The sequence below is a fragment of the Petromyzon marinus genome, chromosome 30 (genome assembly GCF_048934315.1).
Source record: "Petromyzon marinus isolate PM22_M1 ecotype Great Lakes invasive population chromosome 30, UKy_Petmar_22M1.pri1.0, whole genome shotgun sequence".
NCBI classification, from domain to species: Eukaryota; Metazoa; Chordata; class Hyperoartia; order Petromyzontiformes; family Petromyzontidae; genus Petromyzon; species Petromyzon marinus.
Window position 1 is genome coordinate 2,441,023 of NC_133696.1, and position 19,359 is coordinate 2,460,381.

Here is a 19,359-nt window from a genome sequence, read left to right on the forward strand (position 1 = left end):
TGAGTTCCATGGCCATGCGATTGTGGTCTTGAGTGAATCGCTGCGATGATGGTAATGAACAATCCTTTGAAAAGTTAAATTTCACTAAATTTGATCGTGAAAACACACTATGACACTTAATTACTGTGATTCCCGAAAAATGTCGGAGCCATGGCAGCTCTAAATAGCATCGATTGTGCCATCTGTTTGGGAATTGAGTAATTTAAAGATTAGATTTTTTTATGCGCACAGCTGTCTGATGCCGTTACTTGTACACTATCTTACGTAATTGTTCCCTTAATGCTGTCGATATTGAAAAACTGACGAGCTTCGTAATTTAACAGATAATGTACACGTTTAATATGTGCATTCATATTCACCTCTGGAGAGCAGCGGTTAGCTCACTGCACTATGAACCCGGCGACATGAGTTTTATTTCCCGCCACAAATAACATTGGTGGTGAGTTATATCTGAACCAGCCCTGTACCCCAACCAATTCTCTGATCTGCACTGACCAATATGGTTCAGTATGGAAGAACAACCCTCGTGTCCAATATGGTTGTAGAGTGGGTCTTCATCCAGTACTGGATTGACAAAGGGCTATTCTGCTAAATGATATAATCATAAACCATCCGTTGTCGATAAAATGTGAACCGTTCTTTGGGACTTCAGCCGTGGTTGTCCTGTGAAAGACACTAGTCCTTGTCATAGGAATGTGGAATTGCTACCACTGGCACAGGGCTGCCGCTGCATATGAGCACCAGCTCACGCTCGTCAGCAGGAGCCACACACTGAATGAGTTCGCCATGCGAGCGGTGAGACTTTTGAGACTGGCCGGAGAAATACGTTGACATAAAGTTGATCCTTACACTGTGTATACTATACTATGTGTGTTAGAATCAATTATGTACCATAATGCAAATTAATATACAATGTTACATTCGAAGCCTTTGAGTTGCACTAAAGCTGTGCTCACGAAGACAGAGCGAGCAAAATAAAAAATACAAATGAGACAGCCGATTAAGAAGTAAAAAAAAAACCACAACACATTCTCGGACTCACACCGTGACACACCGAATGATGACATTTCGTTGACTCGCCGATGGTGAAAGAAAAGGAATCGGGGGGTAGGGGGTGGACAAGTGAATCATCAGATGCCTTACTGCTGGCGGATCCCCTGGCAGCGTGCATAGTGGGGTGGACCGTGAGTCTCTGCGATCGTGTCGTGACGTCGCTAGCTGCCCTCCCAGTGTCTCCAACCTCGGCTGCTGTCGCTTTGCCGGCATGCCCCCACACCGCCCCCCCCCCCCCCAACTCTGTGTCATCTTTGCTCAGCTGTGAACCCACAAACAGGTTTCCCACAATGTGCGCTTGTCGCCCCCCACTAAGAGTTGGTTAGTCCGTTCTATGTCACTGACATGGGGGACTGCCCAAGGCTGTCCGCTTCTCACACATGTGCCACAATTCTGAGCTCTTCCCACACAGCACGCCGCATCTGTAGATGCAACATCCTTCAGCTCCCTCTTGAGGTTAATATATTTACGCTTTAGCCAAATCGCTCACCGTCATCGTCATCATCAGCGGCCAAGATTTATCCACTGCTGGATTGAAGGCCTCCGCCAGCTGTCGCCATCTCTCACGATTTTGTAATGCCAGCGGTCCATGTAGCTCCTGTACACAAGCTGATCACCATGGTGGTGAGATGTTAACTACCTCGCCTGGTATGCAGGAGGTTGTTGTGGGCTCGATTCCGACCCTGACGGCTGCTGTATACTTTGAGTTTCATGTTGTCTCCATCGTCGCGTGGATTTTCCTCCGGGTCCTCCAGTTTTTCCCTCCACATTTAGAATAAAGATGCGTTCGGAGTATTTGGCTGCGATAAATTTCCACGTGATTAGCCACTCCGTCGAGCGATTATTTGTGGCCAGGTCACTTCTGAAAAAGAGCTGTTTGTAGGAGCTCAGTGTGGGCCCTTACCCGGTAAAATTTTAATTGTTAGAAGTGGTTTGATTTCATCGCTCCAGGTTCACGGTGGGCGTCCTCTCAGGCGCTTCCCCTCCTCTGGCTGCCACTTTGTCATTGGCGGTAGTACACACGTGCGCAATCGGCGCTCGCCGATTTGCCTGCCGTTGAACGGGATCCGGTCGACGCCGTTCAGCTTTCCCCAAGTCGCGGGCGGCGACGCGTGGCTCGGTTTTTGTCGAGGTTTGGGGATTTCTCAGCGGTGGAATCGCCGAGAGATATTTTATTGTTTGTTTTCTGAAGAAAACCCAAGCCAGAAGTGCGCGATGGTTATTTCGTCTAAGTCGGTGGATACATGCGTGCAAATAAATAATAATGCTTAACACGTAGGCTTTTGCGACCAATAATAAATGTTTTTTGGCTAAGATCACGTAAATATAACTTCTGGCAAATTGCCTGATGAAGCTGTTTGTAATCACCAGCTAAATGTTGTACTCAAATTGTAAATGTTGTGGGTTTATTTTCCAACACACCGGTGTGCTGAAGTAGTAACTAATTGGTCACTTGACAAACCCTACCCGACTGACCAAAAGACCAAGAGTATGGAAACCCTACTAATTAGCTGTGGCAGGTGGTGGTGGGTTAACGACACATTTATATTCGCGCGATCTAACCCCCAAAAAAACCCCTTTATTATGAACAATAATGCAACGTATAACTTTCACAACATTTCACGGACGTGAAACCCAGGCGATGGAGGTGGGGCCCCCACGTGTCTCTGGAAAGTCGGTGACAGTCGGTGTGGGTTGAACTCTGTTGCCATAGTGCTGCGGGATGGTGGTCCAGACAGCGGGGACTGCCGCGGATGACTGTTTCAGAGAGTCCACGGACCCCGCAGTCTGCTGGGTTTCACAGATGCAAGTTTTGTGGCCTCATCAGTACACTTAGATTTGCATTGTTTCAGAGATTTGTAAGTCTGCAAGCTTAATAATTTGCGATCAATTCCACTTTTTGCCGTTTAATAACCAAAAATAACTTTAACAAAAATGTATTTCTCGTAAAAAAATTATGGTCGGCGTCTACGAACCACTTCACCGGCCCACGCGGGATTTTTGGAAGCCATTTCTTTTACGCTGAAACCGATGGCAAAATCTGCTGTGTAATGGCCACGCGTGATGTCATAGCGTGGCTCGGTCAACTCCTACACAGAGGTCGCACCGATGACTTCATTCTGGTTTCTCCAAAATCAAACCTCGTCTTTGCCCTGTTTCGGGCGACCTGCCAGATTGCGTCCGTGGAATTGGGTGGCCCACATCTCTACTGCCGCCGTGAACCAAGCCTCTGATTGCTGGGAAACATCAGCTGTGTCCCTCCTCTACTCTCCACGTTCCCAACTGAATTAGCGACACATCAACAACGACAACAATGATAATAATAACACTAACGTTGGACCTTACATTGTGAACGTTTTAGCTTTTCACTCAGACTGTTGCTGTGGCCCACACTTTGCTAGGGCCAGCGAATGAAAAAAAATGTGCAACGTCATCTTCGCGTTTGTAGAAAGCATTGATGTTCGTTCATTGAATCCACGATAAATTATTTGCAGTAGATTCAGAAGGATTCCACAACATTGTTTCACATTGCCCACCGACTGCAGTCATCGCAGTAGAAAATACCGGAGAAGGGGGAGCAATTTGGGTCACGCTGCTAGGGTGCGCCGGTGCATCTGTGGCTCATTGGGTGGCACAGTTTTAGGCATTGTGCATTTCAAAATGTGCCCGTTTATTGCCGTATTGTCGCCCACATATTGGGCTTCATACCCCACCCCCTCCCCAGAGTAATGCAAAGCCGAGCGACATCAACAGCGTAGTGTCCACTTTAGGTAAAGGGGCTCTCTGATTTATCACCGTGGGGGTTGCTAAATAACGATTGCTTCAGCATGAGCGCACAATGGCCTACTGTTACAGAGAGCAAGCCCGGACAAAGTCGCGCGTGGCACCGTCTGTAAAATATACGTGAGCGCATTTTTGTTTACGCGCCGAGTTGGGTTGCCGCCGGTTCACCGGCTTCGGCTCGACGGCCGGGGCGAGTCCGTCGATTAATCGACTAAAATGAGATTCACAATTGGATTTTAGGCACGATCGTACTTTCCACGATGTGACCAAAAAAAAATAATCTATTATTAATTATAATACGGGGTCACAAAAGCCTAGGTGTTGATTTCATCAACTAAATGTTGTAATCGTCTCCTTTTTTTGGTGGTCGATTACTCCGGGCCCCTTTTAAAAAATGGTCGCCGTCCCACAAAAGCTGCCGCCTGAAGGCGGGAAACCTCTTACGAGCCACGCCCAGCGTGACGCGGCTGGTGATGCCAGTGATGTCACCATCATTGGCATGTGTGTGTCGTTGTTGCTCTGGAGAGCGGGAGATCGATGATCGATGTTCAATTGCCATGTTGACGCCATTCGTCGTGATCTCTCACTTAATGGAGTGGGCCGTGTGAAGGCTGCCATCTTCCACTCCTGTGGTCATTGAAAAGACAACGTGGCATAATTCACAGGAGTGGATAATTTTGCGCCAGTGTCATGGGCTAAATCTCAAAGTTTTTTTTATGAACTTGCGAACTTAATTGCGCTGCTCGAAATAAATCTAGTTTCTTAGATGGGTATGGCGACGCGCACGTGTGATCCGGAACTTCGGGGGGCAAGGGTGAAAATAGCTGCGTTAATATCCGTGAAACTTTAAAACCTGCTGGGCCGCAATGTCACCTGGAAACGGCAGTCACAGTAAGTTGGTTTCGTCTGCTGGCCATGTTGCCCTTGACAAAGAGCCGTATGACTCAAGGGGATTTTACTTGGGAAATAAAATTAGCATTATAAACTTCGGAGTTTGTGAGCCCGTCTCTGCTGCCACTAGCACACACAAAGACAAATATTATTGAATCACCGGGTGGAAGAGGGTTAATAATTACATTCCTAGTTTTACATTATGAGACCTCCTTTGCCAGTAACAAGATATAGGAATAGGTTTTACCCTTTTAACTGGCACAAAAACTGACACCTTTATTCAAGGCATCATGTTTGCAATAACCACAACACAAGCAGTCAAAATGCAAACAAAAAAAGACAACTCTGATAATAATATGCACTGTCCTTGAATTTGATTGGTCCACACCCGAGACGGCTTTTCTTAGAGCCTAGTCTCCATTGGTGTTGGCCTAGAAGACGCCAAAAGGCGTACAACTCAAAAACTGCTCACTCCGAGCCCTCAATACTCTGATAGTGTGCTGTTTTTGAGTTGTACGCCTTTTGGCGTCTTCTGGTCTTTTTTTTGTTTGCATTTTGACTGCTTGTGTTGTGGTTATTGCAAACATGATGCCTTGAATAAAGGTGTCAGTTTTTGTGCCAGTTAAAAGGGTAAAACCTATTCCTATACATTCCTAGTTGTTCTTGCAAAGCAAAATTTATCACGAGGCCACATTAGGAATCAAACAGTAGGTACTCGGTTCAAACGTGCTTAATTAGAGAGCTTGCTGAATCGGGGTGTAACGACCTATCGATTGACATCGATTTTTAAGCTCAGAACATGTACATCCATTCACCTGCCTTTCAGAATCGATATTTTCGAACACGTGTAACCATTTGTCTATTAAAGCTGAGGAATTAAATGATGTCCGATCCAGGAGATGGAGTGGTGAAATCAGCTCGTGTGCACATGTTAGGTGGATCGTTACAGGATCGCATGAGGTGGGAGGCCTTCATCCAGCAGCGGATTGTTATAATGCTGATATAACAGTGCCAATTATTTGTTTAATGCGGTACTTGATCCCTTGCAAAATATTTATATTTGGTGCGTGAAGATCTTAACACCTCCTGTTGTATTGCCAGCAAGGGTAAAACCTATTCTTATACTTTGATACTGGAAAGAAAGCTCCCACGGTTATAGCTGCTCACCCCGAGCTATAAATGATCTGATAGTGGCATTGTCTTTGTGCTGTTCGCCTTTTGGCGTTCTCTGGTCTGACACTGGTGAGACTAGGCCCTAAAGAAGGCTGTCTCTGGTGTAGGCCAGTCAGTTTCAAAGACAATGCCCATGTATTACCAGAGCATGTTTGTTTGCATGTTCACCACAAGTAGTGTGTGTGTGTGGTTGATATCGAACTTGATTCCTTGCAAGAGGTTTCTATTTGGTGTGTGAACATCTTAACACCTCCTGTTTTATTGACGGAAAGGGTTAAACATATTCTTATATTGCGCGCAAAGGTTTCGTCTGCCACCCTCCAGCCACAAGGGGCCGTTACCCTCGTCACTGTGTTAGACAAATGCATTCCTTCTCGAATGAAATCGCCACCCCAAATCTTGACGGTTAACCGAATTGTGAGGTGGCTGATTTGTTGACCCTCTGATACCGACTTGCTCAAAATCCCCCCCCACCACCCCCAAGCTCCCCCAGTGTTTTGTCGAGGTGCCATACATACGCTGGCTCGCCAGGAGAAGACGGTACAGCAAGTGGACTAATCGCCATCCGTACAGGGATACAGCGTTGCCCCCTTACACGTGTGGGTTTTCTCCGGGTGCTCCAGTTTCCTGCCACATGCAAACACTCATTAACTGACAGGATAACACCTTAATACAGATATAGGACCGCAGAGCTCACAGGGGGAATCTGGCACCGGCTCACCGCCTGACTGTCGCCGCCATTTCCCCCTCGTCTGTGATTTCTCCTCGCCCCTTTGAGTCGTGTCTTGTTTATTGTCCTTTCCCCGCACCTCCAATTAGCACGGTTGGCTACGTGCTGTGTGAAAGAAATTCAACATACACACATACGTACGTACGTTATCTCTCTTCGAGAGCGAGCGATTGCCGGTGCGCGTTACAAGTTGAAATTATTATCATAGCTACGATTGACGATTTATCGCTAACCCTAACGCTCGCGCGCGTTGTGCCGATCCACAGCAACAGCTGCAGGAGTTTTACAAGAAGCAGCAGGAGCAAGCCCAGCTGCAGCTGTTGCAGCAGCAGCAGCATGTCCAGCAACAGGCGCACGTGCAGCAGCAGGCCCAGCAGCAGGTGGCCAGCAAGGCGCAAAAGGAGGTAACGATTGGCTTCGGCGGCGGTGGCAGACGCAGCGGCGGCGTCAGCAGCAGCGCCGGCAGCGGTAGCACGCGCAGTCTTGTAAAATCCCAGAAACCTAAGCTGGCGTGAGCCTGGATAGCGCCCTGACGAATGACCGTACACGGCCCACCGGCTGTTGAAGACGTGACGCCGCGTGGTGGCCACGAGATGGCGGTCTTGAGTGTTACCCGCTCGTACATGTGAACGGACGCGGTGGCTCTTAACCGGAGGACACGGGGACTCGCCCCCCTCCCCCCTCGGCTGGACAATGTTCCGGCAGGGAGGCTCCCACCCCCCCCTTCCCGCAGTTGTGCTTACCGCCTGGAGGCGCCCCACGGCTCGTACCGCTGCCTTTCGCTGCGGTGCCATACTACCCCTCATCAGAATCGGAATATTTACTTATACTGGAGGAGGAATCCGATGAGCTATTAAGCTCTTTTTTTTACAGATGTCCTGTCGGGGCGGTTCAGAAAGTAACAACAGCAAACTAAACAAAAACACGACAGGAGGGCAAAGTATAGGAAAGGTAAGCACATCGCACAAAAATAAAACAAAAACTAAACTATTTAAAATTTTACTCTGTAAAGCTCCACTGAGCTATTAGCTTCTTTTTTTTTTATAAGCGACTTGCCCACACGTGATAGCTTGACGAAGTGGGCTTATCGCGTAGAAACTTATAGCAGCCAAATAATCGAAATAAGGTTATGGCAGGAGGAGGCGGAGGGGTGACCTGGCGTGCTGCCTATCGGAACAATTTTTACTAAGTGTCTTCCCATGCCAGGATTCGCGCTAATGTAATCCTCCCACTCATTGAACACTGCGAAAAAATATACACACACACACAAAATGAAGATCACGCGTGCGGTAATACAAAATAAATAAGCCGACTAATTCTCCTCCTTCCCATATCTGTCCCTCACACAACATTTAAACGCATTTTCACATATCAGTCACGCTGCCTTCTGGGAGTGCGTAATTGCAGCAGCATTGGGTCGACACTTATCAGACACCGATAGCCAACGTTTTTTTTTTTCTAGCTATAAGCATAGATTGGACTACACTTGTGCCAAATTTCATCTTTCTATCCCTTACGGAAACTACCTTTTAATTGTTATAATAAAAACATCGGCCACTCGTTCAATTACGATCGCCTCTATTATGCATCCGACACTGGTGTGCGCTCTATTGTAGTGTGGTGCACAGCTGGCCAAACGGAATGCCGTAGAGAACTCTGAAGGCATGCTTGCACCCTGTTTTTATTCATTACCCAACGATGAAAATCATATAATCATAATACAAAAAGTCTGTATAAAACATGAGAAGAATGGGGGGGGGGGGAAACGATAATGGACTTTCAAAAGCAGGCTGTGCGAGAGAAAAGCTTGAGGTACAAGCATGGAAAGGACTCCTTTGTGAATCTGGACGCAGTGGGTAGTCAGTTTATTAAAACCACATACAACGGCGGTGGAGGTGGGGGGTGGTTTAGTGACTGAAGGCCATTGGGGGGTGCCCCTCCCCCCCCCCCCACTCTGTTTTTCTTCAGCCATGGGAAAGTGTCTGCGTGCACGCTTTGGTGCATGTTTACATACCAGGCCGCTTGCGCAAAGGACAGCGGTAAAATTAGAACGTAACGTGTTAGGGCTGCGCAAAACCTCTCTCGAATCGCCGTATCGAGCCACCCCGCTCTCGACCCACCACCACCCCCCCACGATCCCGTCCGATACGGTACATTCAGAAATCTACGTGCTTGTTCACTTTCAAAGTGTATGTATTTGGTCAGCCTGCAATGGGTTGCATACGAGGCTTCACGCACTCGCATGGCGGGCGCCGTGGTGGAGAGATGTTAACCCCCTTGCCCGGTATGCAGGAGGTTGTGGATTCTATCCCGACCCTGACTTCTGCTGTATATTTGGAATTTGAACGTCTCTCTCCCCGTGGTCGTGTGGATTTTTCTGCGGGTCCTCCGGTTTTTCCCTCCACATTTAGAATCTAACGTGCGTTTTAGAGTATTTGGCTACTATCAATGTCCACGAGACATAAGCAGCCTCGTTGAGCAATCAATTGTGGCCAGGTCGCTTCTGAAAAAGAGGTATGTAGCTCAGTGGGCCTTAAACCCAGTAAAATAAAAATAGTTTCCAAGTTGAAAGTGGGAGGAAAGCGGCACGTTCCCCAACAGCCGTGCGGTCTCTCCTAAAAAAAATCATGGCCTGGGACACGATTGTGAGTGTATCTCAGTTGAACTTGTATGTATATGTGTACGTTGAAATTATATGTTTGTACAAATTTTTATTTAAAGCTTTCGTGACTGCAGTAATTCATATTCTTAGCTCTTTCGGTAAAGTCACGTTGAAGGGAAACAATAAAATAATAAAATATATATAAAACAATAAAAATTCTCACGACGTTTCGACCATAACGCAAACGGTCATCATCAGGTGTGAAAAACCAACGGAAAGAAGTGTTTGTACGTTGAACTTTTTTCGCTCCGTAGGTAACCCACCATGCTAATCGGAAGTGCAGAGTGGGCTGTGGTGGCGCTGCTAAGTCATGGGCCTATGTCGGCCTATCTCGGGGGAAACATATCACGGGCTTTGTCGGTTATTCTAAGGCTGCTGCTGCTGCTGGGACACGTTGTTGATCGTACCAGACGTGCACGCACCTGAGAATGCGGGCTGTTTAGTTTATATTTTATCTATGTTTCCATTTTTACACAAAGCCCAAGAATTTCTGCTCAAATATGAAAACGCACGCCGTATAATGTACACGGCAATCTCGAAGATTAAATTCACTTATTGCTGTTGCCATGCTGGTCGGCAGACGCTTTAATAATGTTACTTTCTTATATAGAGGTTCTTATTTGTAATTCTCCTGGCCTCCTCCGTTAGGCTCGGCGATGTCGTATGTTTTCATACAAGTCACGATCTCGTTCAGTAAAAAAACATTCTCTATTTCCATTGTCACGACACACTTCTTTCACTTTCAATTTTTTTTTTTTATCTCGGGCCTATTCACCAGCGTAATGCGAGCGAGGTGACACTTACGTGACCGTTACATGAATGCAACATACGGTGCATCAACCGTAATAGAATACGGTTCCAAAACCTAAATAGTGAAAGATGTAATCGAAATTGTGAATAAACTTTTAAAAAATGCGCAAAATAAATATTGAGCTAAGAAAGAGAATCTTAAGTTTATATCGAGGGTCAAAAGATACGTAAAATAAAACACTGCACAATGGACACATCTAATGTGCGTCGACAGTTGTGATTGAGTGACTGATATGCATTCTGCTGATATTTTATAAGGGCTGGAAAGCTTAAAATTTGCACAAATGTAGTCGATTCTATGCTTATAACTCAAAAATAATGGCGGGGAGAATAGTTGGTTTGACTCACAGGGGCAGACTCCAAAAATAAGGTTTTACATTCTGATAGTCCTCCTGCTCAAAGCGTAAAAAAAGATTTGTGCATCATCAGTGAACCCAGTTATTTGCCTCCCCATCGGGTGGTAGGCAAGGCCCACAACAAGACAACCTTGCCAGGGGTCAGCATCCAAAATAACAAGAAGAGCCATTTTTTTCGAATTTAGTAAAAAAACTCAACATTTCAAGAGCCTCCAATGAATGCGAATACGAGATGGTGTTTTTGGTCCTTAATAAAATTTGGAGGCGTAGATGTGGTGACTATGCTTCTGTGCTCTTGCGCCATGTGGGGAAAAAGGGGGGGATTACTAAGGCAATGTACATTATGCATTATGCAAAATGTACGTTGCCTCATTTGAAAAAAATGTTTCCAAATTTTCTTGTTGTGGTTTTCACACCTGATGATGATTGCTTGTGTTGCAGTCGAAACGTCGTGAGAATTGTATTGTTTTATATATTTTTTTTATTTTATTGTTTCCCTTCTACGTGACTTTACCGAAAGAACCAAGAATATAATATGTTATCGTTTACGGTAAAATAAAATAAAAAGCCCGGCGCGATGTTTTAGAAGCATCTAAAAAGCCGAACAACTCCTCGAACGCCTGGCCTGATCGGCTAGCAGAGCAATGCCTCCGTGTCTGCCCCGCGGCATGTTGTGTCTGCTGGTAAGTGGGCACTAAATTTTGTGCGTAAATAAAAAATGTTCACGGTTTAAATAAACTTTCCATGACCCTGGCAGGATTCCACATGCTTGCGTTAGGTTTATGAAGGCTGGTTTGTATTCGTCTTGAGTATGCGAGTTGGTGCCTGTATTTTAATGGCAGAGCTATCGGGTGTTAAATTATTTGACCAGATTTGTATCCTTGGCCATTTAAGAAAAGTTTCGCCTCAAACGGACAACAATGTGGACCACACAATAACAACTTAATTGTCTATGCTTGGCTCAGTAAGAGATCACCGCAATGCTGTGGATGGTTGTTTAATGCCATTAAGCCAGTTCATTGTCTGGAGCAGCGTAGAAGATAAGAGAGCTTCTCTCTCTCTCACCTTGACGTGCATCATTTTCTCCGTCCGAACCAATCGGTGACTTTGATATAGAAAAATCTGGTGAGATCCATCAGCAGCTGGTGGCTCGGACTGCTAACAAGACCTAGCCCCCTCAAACCTGTTTACCGGCTACCGGCTTGCATTCCGGTGCACCCTGTATCGTCTTAAAGCCTCTCCTGGATGCCCGACTCGGCGAGAGATCGCAAGGTCACCAGCCGGGGATCACGCGGGTAGGCTGGGCCGCGTGTCAGTGAAGCCATGCAAGTTTAATTGACTTACAAATGTAATGTCCAATTGAGACAATCGTCATTGTGTGCCCACTCGTGAAGGGGCAGATGATCTCGGACCTCGGAGCAAAAAAAATAGGAGAGTAAGTTAGACATTGGTGACCTACAAGTGACCTAGAGTTATAGTTCGGAGTTGGGTTATTATAATGATCGAGATGAGCACATTGCTCGTAGATCATTACGAGGGATGTGATTAATCTAGAAAACAAAAATCAGGCCCAGATACGAAATACTGGATAATCCAAAGGTTTTTTTCCTCAGATAAATCTTAAAAATCCGGAAGTGACGTCATTAAATTGCCATCACCACCGCGTTTTTTCTCTCAAAAAAGCAGCGTCACGTGGCATTGGGTCACGTCAGTATTGTTGCGACGAAGAATGTTCCTTTTTTTACAGAGATGGAAGTGATTAAAAATGATCCCAAATAATTCCAACATCTGAAATCATCCGAAGCTCATCTCCAATCACTGCACTCGATAAGCCAACGGGAATAATACCGAACTCGCGCCGCACACAGCCAGAGAGCATCTTTCCCTGTCAAGCCAACGGCCCTCTAACTGTTGGTGCCTGCCCCCTTCCCACCTCTCTCTCTGCCAGCTGATGGCCCAGCAGCTGGCCTTCCAGCAACTGCTTCAGCTCCAGCAGATCCAGCAGCTGCAGCAGATCCAGTCTCTACAGAGGCAGGGGCTGCTGTCCCTGCAACCCAGCCAGGGAGCCAACATCCCCCTCCAGGCTCTGCAGCAAGGTACGGGTGACACGGGGGTGTGTCGACGTGGGCCCTGTCTGTGTCTGTGTGTGCGTGTGGGGTGGTGTGGGGAGTGGTAGCATCGCGGTCAGCACGCTGCGCTACGAATCCGGCGACCCGAGTTGGATTCCCCGCTCACGGCCAACACCAGTGACGATTATCTGAACCGGTCCTGGGCCTCCTCTAGGTCGACTCAGTCTCAAATAAGTACCTGGTGCGGTGTGTAAACATCGCCACTGGGGAGACAAAGGCAGTCGGGCGTGGTGCTGACCACCCACCCCCTCGTGTGCCGTGCCGGCCTTCATAGGTGCTCGCGAACAGCACTTGCCCCAAAAGTCTATTCAGCCTGTACGGGTGATATTTGTCTTTGTGTGGGAAGGTGCTCGCTAAGAGCACTTGCCCCAACAGTCTGTTTAGGCTGTAGGGGGGGATCTTTGTTTTTGTTATGTGGGGTGTGGCGGGGGGAACGGTGTGTGTGTGTGTATGGGGAGTGGTGGTACAGTGGTAAGTGTACAAATTCAAATCCAGCACTCTCTGTATATGATGAGAAGACCCCATCACAACAGTTAAATGCATGCAGGCTGGAACTGATGGGCATATCACTTGCCGCTGATGTTAATCATGGCCGGGAATTGAACTCAAGTTTCTGGGTTTGTCGTGCAGTGCACTGATCACTGCACCACCGCCACAACCCCATGAGAAGATTTACACTAACACACACACGTGTGACAGGAGACAGAGGAGTCTGTGCACGATTAAATATTTGGTTTCTCACGGTTGAACATTGACCCGAGTATCCAGATTCTTGACCGGGGTAGCACACTGCACTGCACTTACGATCCAGAGGTCGCCGGTTCCACTCGATCATCGGGCACGGACATTGAAAACAATGGAGTGAGTATCTTAAATCATCCCACCTCTCTGTCCCACCCAGCAGTATAAATGGGTTCACCACAGTGAAGTCGATCGGCAGGTAGTGGCGTAAAGCCTTGGGAGAGGTGGGTACCCTCACCTCTCTCCAACCATCACGCGAACTCCGGTCATCCTCGCAGTGGCTTTTGGCGAGCCATCGAACAAAGACGGTCACCGCATCGCGCGCTCTCAGATGCACTTCTGCGGCCGTCTGGAACGCTCTTCCTTGTGATATTAGGAAGCCGCTGGAGCTATGCACTTTTAAATAATCTTTATGGAAAACTCCTTTCTTTAGAACAGTTTTTTGTGTATTAGGTTTGTTGTCCTTCCCCCGCACCTCCGATGAGCACGGTTGGCTACATACATACATCTTACCAGATGGGAATTGTCGGCCAAATACTACCAGCGGTGGCATGAGCAGGGAATTGCATGGCTACACCTTCACCTTTTGTTATGTTATCTTGTCTCGACTTTCGTCTGCAACCCCGACCCACCCCCCCCAGGCCTAGTGTCGGCCGAGCTGTGGAAGGAGCTGGTGGCGATTCAGGGTGCGCAGGCCGGTGGGGGTGGCCACGGCGGCCCGGCGCAGGCGGACGAAGGCCCCACGCTCGCCAACGGCCGCCCCGAGATGCCCGGCTTGGGGGCCATGCGGCCCACGCCCAGCCCTCTCCGCTCGCCGCTCACCAACGGGCAAGGCCAGACGGCGGCGCACGGCAAGGACGGGTGAGTGGCGTCCCCCCCACCCCCGCTTCCGGCACGGCCCAACACGGTCTCCGGTTTGTCCGCGCCATCGTCAACCGTCGTCGTCGCCACCGTGTGTCACGTGTGTCCCGAAGCTGGCGCGACTCTGGGAAGCAGGCAGGCAACAAACGAGCCATGGTGGACGGTTCCAGGAATGGGTCCCGGTTTGGCTTGCGTCTGATATATTCGGTGGTTGTGGAAGTGCAGCCGTGCGTGTGTGCGTGACCGAATTTGAGCGATGGCAGTCCACGTGTGGGCAGGCCTGTGCCCGTTCCCCTCGCCTGCACGGCCCTGTTTTCTCCTTCTCTGGGTAGGCTTTCATCCAGCAGTGGATAGATTGTGGCTGCTACTGCTGCTGCTGCTTATGATAATGACAATAATAATGATAATAATAATACAGACTTTGTGATTACATCACCCACCCGAGAACAGCTGGGGTAAACCGTACAGTGTGCATTGCAACAATAATAACAACAACCCAATTACGGATGAATAGAACGCTTGGAGATCAAATTGTAAATGTTGTGGATTTACTCTCGAACACACCGGTGGGCTGAAGTAGTAAACTAATTGGCGCATTGTTTACGTGACAAACCTCACTGGCTGTGTTGGGTGGTGGAGGGTTACGACGCATTTATACTTACGTGATCTAACCCAAAAATCTTTACTATTAATAATATTGGTCGCGAAAGCCTACGTGTTAAACTGCTTGGAGCTCGTGGCTCGTCTCTCTCCAACTCCGTGTCCGCGCCAAATCACGGTCGGCCAAAGCCGGACAAACGCGATTGGACAAACCGGGACAAATGCGATCGCGAGAGTTTTCTCGCCGCTGCTTGACACCGCGGCTGCCCGCCTCGCCCCAGACAAAGCCCCCGCGCAAGGCTCCTCGTCCAGAAAAAACAGAAAAGCGATTTAGCCAACCTATGTCGCTCCGCCGTCGATGCTCAGAATGGCACAGCTTCGAGAGGTGGGCCACGGCTTTTTGTTTTTTGTTATTGTAGCACTCGGTCTAAAAAAAAAAGGCCCAAAACGCCAGAGTTGTAACGAATTATCAAAGGTGGCACGGGTAAGGGTCAAAGTTACAGTATCAAGTCTGGTGGACCCAGTCCTCAAAATGGGCGGAGGAATCGTGTTCGTGAAGTTGACGGCAACGGGAGCGATGGTGGCAGCGCTGTAAGAGCGACGGAAGATAGCTTGGGTTAGGGCATCGGGGCCAGCATTGCGGTCAGGGTTTAGGCAAAGCTTTGAGGTAAGTTCCGTCGTATATGTCTTGTATGTATGTGTCCGTGTATTTGTCTTAATCTGTTTGTATACGTCTATGTGCTTATGGGAAGCAGTAGTGTAGCGGTTACCGCGTTGCGCTTAGAAACCAGCGACCCAAGTTCGATTCGTGCTCACAGCCAACACCAGTGACGATTATCTGAACCAGTCCTGAGCCTCCCCTCGGTCAACTCGGCATCAAATGAGTACCTGGTGCTGGCCGCCTACCCCATCGTGTGTACTGTGCCAGCCCTCATCGGTGTTCGCAAACAGCACTTGCCCCAAAAGTCTGTTGTGGCTACACGGGCGATCTTTGTCTTTGACTGTGTGTTCGCGCGCGCGTGTCCTGCCTGTGCCGCCGGCGCCGCTGCTGCCCGGAAGCTCGCTGAGCGACGACTCGCCGGGCCACCCGCTCTACCGCCACGGCGTGTGCAAGTGGCCGGGCTGCGAGGCCCTCTGCGAGGAGTACTCCCAGTTCCTGCAGTGAGTACCGCGCGGTGCACACGCAGCAACGGTGAAACAATTCTCAGCTAATAATAGGGTTTTTCCCCTTTTTTCTGGCAACAAAACTGAAAACTTTTTACAAGGATTCATGTCTGCATTAACCACAATACCTGCAGTCAAAATGCAAACAAAACACATACTATGATAATATATGCATTGTTTTTTAAACTGATTGGTCCACACCAAGGGACTGCTTTCTTTAAAAAGAAAGCCATCCCTTGGTGTGGACCAATCAGTTTTTAAAGAAAGCCGTCCCTTGGTGTGGACCAATCAGTTTCAAAGACAATGCATATATTATCATAGTATGTTTTTATACTCTTGTGTTCTATTCGGTAAAGTCATGTAAAAAACAACAAAAAATGAAAAATTCACGACGTTTCGACCACAACACAAGTGGCCTTCATCAGGTGAAGGGACCAGACTGTCTAGAGGACAGCGCTGGAGTGAACACAGCATGGAGTGAACACATGCATTTTGACTGCAGGTATTGTGGTTAATGCAGACATGAATCCTTGTAAAAAGGTTTCAGTTTTGTTGCCAGAAAAAAGGGGAAAAACCCTATTATTACATTTTGGTACTGGCAAAGGAGGTCTAATGACTAAATTCTCAGCTAGTCGCTCGCTCACTTGCTCGCTTGCTCTCTTTCTCGCCGGCGGCCGGTCGCGTCTCCTCATCATCTCTCTTATATCGCTACTGCTGAGGTCGCACTCGTTACACACGCATAATGCTTTCAACAAATGAACCACAATACCTTGCTGATCTCATCAAGGAGCGTAAAACCATCACGCGAATACCGGCCATGCTCAGAGTAGCAGCGGGTTTTGGCTGGCCATTAAACAAAGACGGTCAACGCATCGTGCGCTTTTGGATGCGTTCCTGCGGCCCACTGGAACGCTTTTCCTTTTGATATTAGCAAGGCACTGGAGCTATGCACTTTTAAATAATCTAGATTGACAAGCTCATTTCTTTAAAACTGCTTTTGTGTTTAATTAGTTGTCCTTCCCCCGTGCCTTCAATTAGCACGGTTGGCTACGTATGGTATGTAAGCAGTAAAACAATACAAGGCATTCTACTGCCAATATTTCCCAGGGATAGATTTTGGCATTAGTATTTGGCGAGCTGTGGTGAGTTTCGCAGTGACCGGCTTCGGGGTTTTGTAGCTTTGAAAGTATGTGATGTGTCCCTCTAGGTCATTAGTGGCCTCCTTATCTCTTCTGTTGCTGCTACTACCGTGGTTACTATTCCCACGAACTTGACTCGTTGATTCCTCCACCCGTGTGGAGGACTCGGTCCGTGCCAGTTTGCGAGTGATGAGGTTTTGACGGATTATATTCTCCTACCACCATGCAACGTGCAGACACAACCGGCCAATCACGTTCAAGCGAACCCTGGTGATCCCGGTGTGAGTGCGGTGCACACCGTAGCGCCACTGTCTCCGTTCCGCAAGTGCAAGGCATTCGGTGCAGAGCAGTGAGCAACTCTACCAAGATAACCCATCGCTGCTTTTATGATGTGCAGAGGCCCAGGTATAACCCAGGTGACGGAAAGCAGATAAAAATGCTTCTGTACCGGGACTGATTTTTCACGCTGCCAACTCGAGAGGCCAATAGCCGTGCATCGTGTCAGACGCTGACACAGCGACCGTAACCACACACACAGACACACCGCTTGGCAAAGCCAGTCTCATCTTCCCTCAACCCCCCACCGCCAACTACCCCCCCCCCCAGACCCCCGTCGACAAGAGCCTCTCTTTGTGCTGTCCTGCGGAAACCCTGCCAATTAATTAGCAAGGCTTGGTGGCTGCCCGCGCAGAGCCTAATCCTAATTAAATCGTTTAATCGCTCGCGCAAGATGCGGTCATTACGGCCGCCGTGGTTGCCACCGTTCGCCGTTCTCCTGGGGAGCGGGCGAGCGCCCCCCCCCGCCCCCCCCCCCCCGAGCGGCGCGGTAATGATGGACGCCCGCTCGCGAAGGAGCACCGCGGAGTTTATTTTTTAGTTTTTTGTTGTTGTGAGTAAGGGAGCGATGCGCCACGCGCGCCCGTCGCCGGCGCGTGTCCCTCCGCGCAGGGGGAGGCGTTTGCCCCATGATGCGATGGCCCCATCTAGCCCTTGCACGCGAGATGATGTCGTCGCTCGATCGCTTCCGCGAACATTCCTCGGGCGCGTTCCCTCCTTTGGCTCCAGCTCCGTTCGTAGCCTCGACCGTCATCCCTTCTGGCGACGTGTCCTGCTCGAGCCCACGTACTTTTGTTGACGGCATCCGATGAGCACGGTTGGCAACGTACGGTGCAAAAGAAGTTCAACGTACGTTTGACGACGGTCAGTACGATATCTCTAACGTGCACACGTTCTTCGTGGCGCATTTCTCTTTGTTGTCTCTCAGGCTAATTCGAAGAATGCTTCTCTCCATGCTTCTTTGTACTCGCGATGGGGTTCTAAAATAAGCCATTAGGTCGGGGTGATTTTTTAAAATCTTTTTTGAAAATGACTGGAATGCCCCTTGTGTATTTACATGTCAGTGAAAGATCCCGTTATGTTGCTCACAATGCCAGGCCTTTTTTTTTTTAAACCGCGTCATGGCCAGAGTTGCACATTTCACATGCAGTAAACTGCACAACAAGAGTCTCTGTGAGGCTGCCGTAACATCTGTCCCGCAACAACTCATCCCAAGGGGGGTGGAGCAACGACGCAAATCAACCCAAATGTCTCTTCTACCCTCGGGACACAACTCGCTTCCGTTTCCTCATTTTCCTCCGGTCCTCCGTCGCCGACTGCAAAACGTGAAATGTCGAGGAGGAGTCTGAGCTGACCTCTAATGCGGCATCATCGCTGTCCTCACCATGAGGCCATCCCCGTTATTTACGTGAATGTACAGAGGCACACCTCTGGGGGGGGGGGGAGTTAAACCCCCCTCCCCGCCCGCCCCACCCCTCCAAAATAAAAGTTAAATGGCTGCCATTGTATGTCACACGCCAATTATAAAACAAACCAAATCAGAATTGGCTGAATGTGACGTAATAACTGTTGTAGCAATATGGATTTCCTTCTTAGCTCTCTCAGCACGAAAAGCAACTTAGCCCCCGCCGTTGAAATATTAATGTGGAGGTGCGTGACGCTGTAATGTTGGTGCTTTCTGCTGCCAGCGAGGGAACGTCTCGCGCGTTCGTATATCGAAGCGTCCGCCAGAGGCGCGCCGCTTCCCCGGTCGCACGCCAGAGGGGACAAAGAGGGGACAAAGACGGCCCGCGCTAGCGGGGACAATAAAAGCCTCCGGCTCGCTTGCTCGCACGTTCACACAATTAGCGCGACAACGGCCCTCTCCGTACGCGGTTTGTTTTACGGATGTCGAGGCAACCGTGTAATTTCTTACAAGTTAAACCGGAGC

The 19,359-nt window shown here is 48.6% G+C and overlaps 1 protein-coding gene across 5 annotated transcripts in view; it reads left to right on the forward strand.

Moving 5' to 3' along the window:
• The window catches only part of LOC116947448 (forkhead box protein P1-like), a 208,724-nt gene that overhangs the window by 152,928 nt on the left and 36,437 nt on the right, over positions 1–19,359 (forward strand). For 4 of the 5 annotated variants that reach the window (XM_032963201.2, XM_032963198.2, XM_032963200.2 and 1 more), the window contains 5 exons: positions 6,898–7,035; positions 7,505–7,582; positions 12,408–12,555; positions 13,971–14,190; positions 15,850–15,951. In XM_032963201.2, the coding sequence (XP_032819092.1) occupies positions 6,898–7,035; positions 7,505–7,582; positions 12,408–12,555; positions 13,971–14,190; positions 15,850–15,951 (686 nt within the window). The remainder of the gene's footprint in view (positions 1–6,897; positions 7,036–7,504; positions 7,583–12,407; positions 12,556–13,970; positions 14,191–15,849; positions 15,952–19,359) is intronic. The other variant, XM_032963202.2, reaches the window with a different exon arrangement.